Source organism: Gossypium arboreum, chromosome 7 (genome assembly GCF_025698485.1).
Source record: "Gossypium arboreum isolate Shixiya-1 chromosome 7, ASM2569848v2, whole genome shotgun sequence".
NCBI classification, from domain to species: Eukaryota; Viridiplantae; Streptophyta; class Magnoliopsida; order Malvales; family Malvaceae; genus Gossypium; species Gossypium arboreum.
The window spans coordinates 81,489,257-81,501,402 of NC_069076.1; the positions used below are offsets into that span (position 1 = coordinate 81,489,257).

At 35.5% G+C, this 12,146-nt stretch overlaps 1 protein-coding gene across 1 annotated transcript; it reads right to left on the reverse strand.

Moving 5' to 3' along the window:
* Positions 1–2,134: 2,134 nt before the first annotated feature.
* Positions 2,135–3,458, reverse strand: LOC108487476 (AT-hook motif nuclear-localized protein 17-like). The gene has a single exon (XM_017791833.2). It carries the CDS (start codon positions 3,377–3,379, stop codon positions 2,486–2,488), a length of 894 nt encoding a protein of 297 aa, XP_017647322.1. The 5' UTR covers positions 3,380–3,458; the 3' UTR covers positions 2,135–2,485.
* Between the last annotated feature and the right edge of the window lie 8,688 nt (positions 3,459–12,146).

Consider the following 12,146-nt stretch of genomic DNA (forward strand, 5'->3'; position numbering starts at 1 on the left):
CCCATGTTGCACTCCAATCGGCACTAGCCATTGTCCCCGTAACAATTTCTTGAGTTATAAATATCGACCGATAAATCGAGTTATAAATAAAACTTCTCAAGTATAATTGTACACTCACCGCAAGGAAAATGAAATGTGTTTCTGATCTCTATCTTTCCACCAAAGCACTGATAAGTAGAGGATCCAATTTAGTCTCCTAAGCATGCGAGACACATATAAGAATACCACATCTCGCAAGTGTCCATGAATGAAAACCAATGCATTCACATTTAGATTGTGTATGTATGTCTCCAAAATCTAATTTTTTATTTGAGTATATAAACATAAACTATTAACAATGTTAACAACATAATAATTAATTAATTATAATTTAATAATATTTTTTACCATTTATATTTGAACGCTAGAGCTTTGCTCATCATCCAAACAAATAAGTGATTTACTATTTTATAAATTATAAAGAATAAAATAAAATCAAAGAGAATAAAATTCAGAGAAATATTTAAAACCAAATTATTGAAAAATTAAAATTTAGAGAATTAAGAGAATAAATTTGAATTAAAAATAATAAAATTTAGAAGAGTTTATATAAAAATAATATTTGTTAGGATATAACCGTTGAAATTATAACCGTTGAAAAAGTTATTAACCTAAAAACGTGCTCTGTAAAAATTATATTTTCATTTCTTTCCTAAAAACGATCTATCTAGATAAATATAAAAAAGAAAAACAACCTACTAAAATTTTTTTTAAAAAAAACACAGCATATATGTTTAATTTACCCCACTTAGGTATGTATTTTTTGACCACAGTAATCTTGATCACCAACGTTTTATGGCTAGACTCTGAATTATGGTGGAAGAGGAAGACGACGAAAGGGTAATAAATGAGCAGGAGGTTGGGACTTGGGACTCACTGCTCCCTCTGATTGTCAATGTCACGTCTCAAGTGAAAAAAGCTTAAGTATGTTCTGAGCATTTTGACTGCATTTTGGACTTTCTTCTGTTTCTTCTTGAAAATCCAAAAAAGAAAGTAGAGATACGAGAGCAGAGCTGACGAACGAGAGGTCAGATTAGTGGCTTGAAATGAATATAGATCGATCAAATATTCAAAGGCTGCACCCCACCCAACCCAATTTACTTTGGATTCAACCAGTCCAACTTAATTTCTCTTTCTCGTTGCTTTGATAGGTAATAATTTATGCCATTAAATTGATATAACGATAAAAAAACAAATATAATTTCATATAAAAATAACACATTAAAAGTAAACTCATATTTTAAACATAAATCACAAGAAAATAAACATAAATAAGCATATCATATAAATATAACTTATTAACATGCTAAATTTTATAACACAATATTTTAAACCTAAAATAACAGTGCAATCAATAAATTTGAACAAAATACAAAATATATGAAACAATACGAGTTAAAACACATCATGGCATTGGCATACTTCAGAGGATAAAATATATCCTATTACTAACATATAAAGAGTTTTGTCCGTAAGCTTTTCCTCTTAATTATATCATTAGATCTTGTATGTGAATTCCTGGATAACGAAATTTAAAACATATATTACATACATATATAGAATGCATAAATAATTTTTAAATTCTGTTGGGAGTCCTAATGTTCTATGGATCCCAATGATATCATTAGCGTGCAACCGAAACCAATATAATTTTGAAGGATTAGAAACCAGCCATTAGTAACTATGGAGTTTTAAGAGTTGAGGACAAGCCAAATCAAAACATAAAAGTGACTGATCTATCTGAAGACAAGAAAGACTGATCTACGAGAAGACGAGAAAGAAAAGCTACCAAGAAACATTTTGCTTTGGATTTGTAAGAAAAAAAAAAGCCAGTTCCCAAGGGAAAGGTTAGACCCCTGACATTGAATACCTAAAAAACCCACATTTCCATTGGTTTTGTCGTATAGCAGCCCTAGATTGAGTGAGAACTAACCGAAAGCCTGAAAGTACTGAAGCGTCGCCATCTTTTCCACATCGTCCATACAAGTATCAGTATTTGACGAGACGTGAACAATCCTGCAAGCTTTTTCTTTGTGAGCCATGAAGATTGATTTTAAAACTCTAAACTTGCATGGAAGATGTGCAAACATAAGGATGGGAAACTAATACATTGGTTCATACGTTTCATTATAAGCACAAGGATGAGGTTGTTACTAACAACTCATCCTAAACAACCAGCTCGGTTACCAACAATGAACTGATACAAGTATACTTAAAACTAATCTAACAAACTACTAAACTACATTAACACGTAGAACATGCATACAATGAGAGGTACAACCAACTTCAACTACAAAAAATACTGTATGCCAAGGAAAGAAAAATGTGAAAATGTCTCAAACATCGGAAACAGTTCCAATGAGCTTAAGCTCAAGGTGTAAAACCAAAGGATACCTAGTTAATGAATGTATGTTGGAATTCTCAAATGCCCTTGTTCATGTTCTACTTAATAAGGACGTGAGGACGGACCCCAAGGCATAACATCAGGAGGAATTTGACAATTGAGGGGAGTGGGACTTGCTACTCCATAAACAGGCATGGACAAGCCTGTAGAAGAGCAAGACTCGGTTGCACCACCAGCAACGCAACCATGAGTAGAAGGCTTGGATTCCTGATTGTGGTCCTTATTATCACCTTCACCCGGCAGCATGTGGAACTCAGGGTTTACAAATGTAGCGGCCGCCACAATCACCAGCGTTGCGGCCATTACTTTCCCTCCTACTTTCCCTCCGAAAACTTGCCCTTGTGCCCCTGCAAGAGTTACACCGAACGAACCAGAAGAAGACAAGGAAGGAGATGGTGACGTTGACGATGAAGATGATTGGCTTGTTTTGTTAGAAGATAAAGGACTAGAGGCAATGAATGAGCCAGACAAAGAGAGTAGAGAAAAGGGTCCGTGAAGAGATAGTGCTGGCGCGTGAGATACAGGATGGCAGAGCGTGACGTTTGAAACAGACCCAGTAGCACTGATAATACTAACACCAACACTGTGTGTACGAGCAAAGCTGATAATGGCATCAATAATATCAGAACCAGCGGAGATCTCGAGAATCACTGGTTTCATAGTCGAGTTACTATCTCTGGTTATAACAATGGGTGGCTTGGGCTTGTTTTTGGACCCTGGAGGTCTCCCTCTAGGCTTCCTACCAGTGTTGTCGGACGACGACGGAGTTCGGTGGTGATAATCAAGGGTAACAATCTTGTTGGAAGGAGTTTTAGACTTGGAACCGCCACCGCCAGAGGCGGAGAGTCTAGGGACACTTCGAGGACTGTGCTCGGACGAGTCGTCGTCGGAGGAATGAGCTTGAGAAAGAGAGATTGCTACGCCATAGTCCGCCATTGTTGGAGGAGCAGGGGAGGATTAGAAGTCACCGAGAAAAAGAAAGAATGGTGAGAAATATCCAAAGAACTGCGTAACGCACTTTTAGGGATTTATTTTATTTATACATAGTGAAGTTGTGGGACCCATCAAAATCTCACGTATAATTATTGGGGACCACATCAACTCGGGTTATTTTGTCAAATTATATTAGTTGACGGCCGAATTTGATAAAAAAGAAAGTCATTTTTTTTAAATTAAGGTTTTGAATCGATTTTTAGATATTTAAGGAAATAAATTATTTTTGGAGAGAGAAATTAAAACGTGTCATACAGGATGTGCTTTTTAATTTTATTGACACATCAACTCTTTGGTCAGATGGTTAAATGTTAGTAGTTTTCTCTTTGAGTTTCGAGTTCGAGATTTCTCTTCTACTCACATTTATATTTGGGGTGATTGAGACCAAGTTCGGGTCTCCGAGGATCAAAACAACACCAATTCATTTCCAAAATTTAAAGGGCATCTTATAAAAGTTCTAAACATCACACATGACTAATTAAACACATCCAAACAAATGGTTACTAACAAGATCACAACATTTCCAATTTCAAACATTAAGTTCACTAATTTAGTATGCAAGTAACACTTTCATGGCGTACACATTACATTAAGGTCATGCATTCCATCATATCTATATAACTACACCTTTGCACATCATAATACATTATGATCATGTATAGATTACAAATTCATGACTATACCTTTGCACATCTTAATACATTATGCTAACTTAAACAAAACATACAAAAGGTTATAGAAACTTGGCTAAGTTGAGAAGTGAGTCTTGGATGTTGTTGAACTTCTCGTTCCTCTAGACTTAAAAATTACCTGCCCACAAAAACAAACAAATCCGTATATTGAGCGAAATAGCTTAGTGGTACTAATATGATTTAAAAGCAATACATATGCAAATCAAGTACATAAATTAGTTATCATTTATAAACATGCTCTTATGGTTATTATTTGGCTCATGGTGCATGTCATTAAAACTTCATATCATTCATCACTCAATTTAAGCTCTAAATGTCAACTTACCATTATGCCTTTAAGGTTATACATTTTGATAATTAGTATTTATACATGGAATCAAATCATAACATCAATGTTTTCTCAATAACTTTTATAAACATACGACATTCTCATATCACCATCCATGTCTTATTTTCTTCAATCTAGTATTTCAACTCGTTTTCATAGTATTATCAGTCTTTAGGGCTCGTATTACAATTTTATATGATCTTTTACATACTATCATTCAATAATTTAACATTTGTATGTACTTACCCAAGTCAACGTGAATTATTCAATATCCAATATTAACATATCCAATCACACATGACATAGTTTACAGCCCCTATTAATCGGGAACCGACTCAAGACATATAACAGATTTATTATAAATACCTTGTAAATTGTTGGAATGGTTGAAAGTCATATGAGAGCACTGTTAGCAAGGATGAACTTTAGTTAACATTTTTTATTATAACCCATGGATGTTATTCCTCTTCTACATAGGGTTCATTGTATTTTTATTTCAAAAGAAGTGATGATTGGTTCATTGTAAATTGTTTGGAAGGTTGGACCTTCTAATTTTAACATTGTTTGCTATGATTCGTATACTAGTTCATAAGTTGTATGCCTTATTGATCCACTTAATGATTGTTGAAAAAATCGGTTTAGAAAATGGTTACTTTAGGTACAATAGAAGTTTAATTTTTTCTAAAATCGAGCTTGTTGTATTATTTATAGTAATAAACGTAAGCTAAGTTATACATGTGCTTTGTTCGAGACAGATTAAAGCCAATCTTACTTTTAACCGAATGACCTTCTCCACTATCCTTGAACCACGAATTGCCTCGAGTTTGAGCTTGAGAAAAAGTACAACTCCAACTTAAACGATAAAAGAGAAAAAGAGAGAGGGGTGGCGGCATGTCCTATATTTTACTAGGGTTTGTCCCCCCTATGTATCCCACAAGGCCTAATTGGGCCTTTCATGTATTGGGTCTAATTATATGTATTCCATAAACTTTTACCTAACACTTATAATTTATCTAACCCAATATTTATTTTCTATTACCCAAAATATTATTTATTTAATTAAATAATTTAGTTTAATTAAAAACTAAATTAATTTCTTAATTAAATAATTTTCTCAACCTAATATCAATTCCATTAAAGTTATAACAACTTTACCACAATAGAATTTATGATAAAATATATTTAATTTCCTTATTCAATCAAATCCATAACAACTAATTGATTTAATTCCATCATCAAACTTCAATTATTAAATAATAATTCGAAGAACCTTAAATTAATTCTTAAGTTATCTTTTGTAGTTAGTTAGAAAACGCATTCACTGTGGTTAGTGATACATGCTACCTCTTTCTCTTACTTCATCATTTTCATTCATTTCAAATTATTGGTTCTTACATGCAATTCATTTTTTTTTATCTCGAGCTAGCAGAGAGATCAATTAGACATATATAATTAGGGCTCAAATAATTTGTAATTAAGTTTAAGCTTTCAACCTATTAATTACAACATTTGTTAGTCACAAATTCATTCCACTGTATAGTGACTGAGATCTACGTTATTATATATCATTATGAAAGCTGTAACACCCCAAACCCGGCCTGGACATTATGACTGAATCTGGCGATGTCACATTAAAGTGTTTTTTTTGTAAGTGTGATGTTTGATAAAAACCCATTCTCTATTTGACCCCCTTGTGTGATCTTAAAGACGTTCGTTTAATTCAAAATATGAGTTGTTTGTCAAAAAGTAAATCATATTAAAACGTCATTAGTACATTTGTATTTTAAAACATTGTTTCTTGCGGAAGCTCTTAAAACATGTTGCATATTCATGGTGTTTTTGAAAAATAGTTATCTTTTTGAAAACCCTCGTCTTTCCCTACTGCTAGCAATTATAAATCAAAACAAATAAAAACCCAAATTAAAGTAAAAATCCATAAAGGCCTTATTACAATAAAAATACACAAAATAAAATTACTTATACTTTAAAAATCAAATGTGAAAGTATGTACGGTTGTGTGGCCACCTTTGAGTCCCTTGCAGCAAGCGATCTGCCTAAGACTGGGGATTACCTGCACAGATAAATAGATGGGTGAGTTTATGAAAACTCAGTGTGTAACCCCATATCAAATAACCAAACAGTGAGCATAAGCCCATTTCAGTAATGGTTCAGTTTCAGTTAGGGCCTTAGCCCATTACAATATCGATGTCGGTTTGAATGGAGCCCATTTCGATGCTGATAACGGTATATATATGCAATCAAGAAATCCTACCCAACCAGCCTCTACACTCCAGCTCCATCCAACCCCACATCCATGTGGGAATATAATCAACCCACCCATCCTTACACTCCAAGTAGTACCGATTGCGGCACTAAACAGTATTTGCAGCAGAGCTAACAGTACAGTACACTTCCTCCAATCATAATAAACCTCATCCCCATGCAACATATCATGTATCAAATCATGTCATGTCATACTATCATACATGTATTCAATATGTTTAAAATGGCATGCTCAAATATAATCATACATCTCATAAGGGCATAACAGTTATTTTATCAACAAGGGCATAATAGTCATTTTATCAACTAGGGGGTCTAGGTACACTTATCGACCAAACAGTAAGTCCACAATCGTCTCGGATGACCCGTGCAACCTTAACAGTCAAATAGTAAAAATAGGCCCACGACCTATATTATGGGCCCATGTGGGCCCACATGCCCGTGTGGCCCACATAGCCCAGAAATGGCCTTGGCCGTGTGGGTTACACAGTGATACGTGATATTTGTGACAGGTTTTAAAGATTTATGAAATAATCGTTCTTGAGACTAACTTATTATCACGATTAAGGCAAGTGTACCTATCGAACAGTAGTATAGTTCAGCAAGACCGGATTGTCAAACCCAAAGGAACTACGAGTACTAGTATTTATTTCCTTTTTATTATCTAGCCTAAAAATTAAGAAGTTTGGTTATCTAAACTAATTATTAACTAAGAATGCATAGAAAGAAAATTTGGGAAAATACTTTTGGGAAAATTTGATTGATTAAGACAATACTTAAGGAAAAATCCACCTAAACTTCACTTGTTATTTAACTCTAAATCAGACGATTTATTCATTTGACTTGATCCGTAGAAATCCATAAGTTATATTATTATCTCTCTCGAGACTAATAACGTCTAACCCTAGGTTGAATAATTGAAATCTCTTTCAAATTAACACCCTAGAATTATATTAACTCGATCTATGGATTCTCTTATTAGGTTTCACCCTAATCCGGCAAAATCTTATCACCATATCTCTAGGCGTGCAATCAACTCTGCTTAATTATGACATATTTACTCTTAGACAAGGTCTATTTCTTCTCTGAATAAGAGCTTAACTTGAATCAATATCCTGGAATATCAAAACAAGAATTAAGAAGACATAATTAAGAACAAGTCAAATATTTATCATACAATTCAGATAATAATAACAAGATCTATCTTAGGTTTCATTCCCCTTAGGTATTTAGGGGGTTTAGTTCATACTTATGAAAGAAAACATCTCAAAAGCATAAAGATAACAAAACATAAAAAAACCCAAAACTCCTGAAGGAACTTGAAGGGAGATCTTCAGTCTTAATGATGAATCTGGCTTCTGAGATGGATCAATCGGCTTTCCTTGAGTAATTCCTTGATTCCTACTCTACATCCCACTCTTAAGTGCCTCCTCAGGTGTTTAAATAGGCTTTTGGATGCCTCAGAGCCCTAAAAATTGGCCTTTTCTGAATAAGACTATACTTGGGCTCGGCAGGGACACGCTCGTGTGCGATTACTTCAGCCCGTGGTCAAGGTTGTTGAACAGGCATGGGCGTGTAGTATACCTGTGTAAGTCGTGCTTCAATCCTGCCAAATGGACACAGCTGTGTGACACATTCGTGTGAGAAAGTCCAGGCCGCGTTGATTTCCCACGGGGGTCCATTTTCTCTATTTTCGGCCCGTTTCTTGCTCGTTTTACTTTTCTATGCTCTCCTAAGTATAAAACATGAAATTAAAGGATTAAGAGCATTGAATTCACCAAATCTAAGGAGAAACCATTCATAAATGGGCTAAGCATGGGATAAAAATATGTATAAATTATGGTTTATCAAATACCCCCACACTTAAGCATTTGCTTGTCCTCAAGCAAAAATCCTTAACTTATAATTAAAATAAATTATTCTCAATTTATAATCCCTATCAATAATATCTCAAAATAACCCATAAGTACTCAAACATTGAAAATTCAACTAAAAGTACATCAAAGTTTCAAACATTCGAAGTTGAGCATTTTATCTCGAAAACATAGGTGTCTCCCCTCATCTAAGTGATTACCTTTGATCAAATTATCACACAGTTTAACATCCTCACTAAAAATTCACTCAAATCACTCAAGGTGTTTAAGGACATCAATAAAAGCACTCATTAGTCAATATGAAAAGTTATTACCATAGGCTTGTTTGAAAATCAAATCTCCTCCACTATAAATTGAGCTGATACATCAATCAAAAAGGTCTTTTTAGAGGGTTGTAACGTGGCTTTGGTTAGAGGGTGTGGTCACAAGCTGAAAGAAGATGTTAGAATCGAGATTGAATTGAAAAATTACCTAGCTAGAAAAATAACTAGTCATCAGTCGAATACAAGTGAGCTTCTTCTCAGAATATAGAATTAACACTCAAGCTAAAAAATGACGAATTACTACTAATATGTATGTAAGTATTTTTTTTAAGAACAAGTCAAATATTTAGAAGCACAAAACATAACTAAGAAATTTGTTCAAATCAAATCTCGACAAAAATAGGGATCAAATTAGGGGATTTTAACAATAATGGGTTATGGGTTAATATTGAGGGTAAATTAATAATTAATGGCTTGTTAGGCTCAAAAGGGGTTCACTAAGGGCTAATTATGGAGGTAGGCTTTTGTGGAGTGAGTGGGTTAAACCTAAGTGCCTTTATCATCTTGACATATCAAATCAAATGGTGTGGTCTTGATATGCATAATCAAGCAAGTTCTAGAATAAAAAATCAAAACTGATGCACTCATAATGAAAGTGAGCATGAAAGGAATAAAATATGCTTTAAAGGCTCAAGATCTCACAAAAATTATGGCTTTTTGATGTTCAAACTTGTGAATTTCAACTCAAGATAATACCTAAACTTAGGGAAACAGCCTAAAAGTTTTTAATTCATCAAAAATAAATTTATCATGCTTGATTCCCTAATGTCTTAAAGTTTAAACAATCAATGCATAAATACCTATGCTTTAATTCAAGACATATCAATAAAAATCATAAATTAATCAAAATTTATTCTAATAGTGATATCAGTGATTCACGTAAGAATAAGACAAAATTCAGGGATTTCTAATGATGATATAAAAGACCCTCCCACACTTAAGATGTACATTGCCCTCAATGTACAAAGAAAGATATATTGACAAAGATAGATTTATAATCATAAGATAGGGAGAGAAGTGAAACTTCCTGAATGATGAATGAACTCCTTGAATTGAGTTATGGAGAATAAATGGCCAAAGCAATTATGAAGGTGGAGGAGGATACTCCGGTGGTGGTAGAGGTTGGGTTCCACAAATGCTGCGCCAAAAGAATATTATATCTCTTCTTGGCTATGGTCGTGGTCGAACAGGACATGGCAGTTGTGGAGAACCTTTCCCAGTAGAGTTTCAAGTTCCTAAGTAATAGTAAGCTTTGGAGCTCTTTATAACTGTGATAGAATCAGGAACTTTTTTAGGAAATATATAAAGAAGAATAATTACTCGTAATGAAATAGTCGAAATTAAAAATTGTAAAATAATGATTATAAAACCTAATAAAAATAAGCTTAAAGAAAAATAAAAAGTAGTCTTAAAATAGAATAAAAGTAACAACATAAAATAATAAATAAAAGTTTTTAAACATATTCATCGCTAGATGGTTCACGAGGTGGGGGTGGCGATGAGATGTGAAAGTGCTGACAAATCTGCTGTAGAGTAGTATCAATGTTATTGAAGCACTGAAAACACTGCTGTTCGAATCGAGTAAGACACTCAGAGATGTCAACGTATGAAGCTGCCGCATAAACTGGACAAGAGGGGGGTGGTGGCTGAAACGGTGGGTCTTCATGACATGGAGGGACATCATCAACAATGTCCTCTGGATCCTCCTTCTTGGTGGACTGGACGAGGCGGTACTGAGGAGGCTAGGTGCCACGTCGTTTCTCGATCATCCTCATACTTAGCATGCTCGAGATGCCTTGTGGGGACATCTAGCCGATGAGAGTAAGGGAGGATGATTGGGCTGCTGTGTTAGGGAGCCCCAAGTGCCGAGCCAGTCGAGTCACATAGGGCTCGATAGAGATGACCCCTTTCCTGGCCGCTTGTGGCGAATGACGAGGGCAATAAAGTAGGCGAGGTCAATGACGTGCCTATTCACCATACTCCATAAGAAATAGGTGTCGTGGGTGGTGACGACGCTGGTGCTCTCTCGTCTCCCTGTCAGAGTGTGAGCCAAGATGGTGTGTAGATACCTCAAGAATGGAGAGAGAGTCGATGCCTTAGAGCGGCTAGGATCGTAGGTGGCCGAGGCAGGGGCGAGGCCCCTTCAGCATTTTAAGGGGGAGTAGTGGATGTGGCGGTGGAGGGTGTTGAGTTCATTATCGTTCATGAATTCCTCCATGTATAGCCCTAGTGCAATCCCAAACTTGGGTACGCTCAACTAGCATACTAGACCACCAAGGCAAAATTGGACTATTCCAGGATCGTCGAAGTTTGTCATGACGGTCTGAAGATGGAACGTCAAGCAGAGTTACAATGTGAACTCGAGATACGTCGACTCAATGATCTCAAAGAAGAGCCCCCACGGGTCAGTCATTAGGAGGGCTCGGACCACATCAGCCAATTGAATCTGTTCGAGTGTAGCCTAGTCAATGCAGTGACCCACACCTAGGGGTCGGGCCCGTAATATCTGATATAATTCCTCCTGGGGTCCCAAGGAAACCTAGAGGAACGGGTTCCTAATCTCTGTGGTAGGACCCGAGGATGACGCTGCTCCTTTCTTCTTCTTCGAGGCGGGAACAACGGTCTTCTTACCACGTGAGGACGACATTGTAGCTGCATTAAAAAATCAAAGTTCAACCAATATGCCCCAAGAATAGTATGGAAAATCAAGACTAAATATGAATATTTCATAAGATTTACGTACGAGATTATACAAACTAAAACAACTAAATATATCAAGTTATAGGATTATGGGAATAATGAATGAATGCATGTGGGTAAGCATAAATTTCATGGAAACAATGAAAAATGAAAGAGTATAGCATAATGTAGTAACTAAAACGACAAAATTTTTATTAAACAAGCATGAGTATTTTAATATTCTAACTATGAATATTCATTCAAAATAGCTCAATAGAGCAGAGAAATCATGAAATAAGCAACATATTTAAAGAAAATAGAGAGAAAAGAGTAGACAAATGCAAAAGGAAGGAGCTTGGGGCATCTGAATCGGTGTTGTAGGCGGGCACGGGCGTGGGGGGTAAGGTGTGTGAAGTTGCAGCGGCTAGGGTTAGGGATTTTTGGGGAGGGTGATGATGAATAGTGAGGGGTTTATATAGATTTTGGGGCACATAGCCGTGGGACACGCCCGTGTGGCCTAATTTTTGCCCG

Coding starts and splice junctions, on each gene's coding strand:
- LOC108487476 (XM_017791833.2), bottom strand. CDS start 3,379: ATGGCGGACTATGGCGTAGCAATCTCTCTTTCTCAAGCTCATTCCTCC.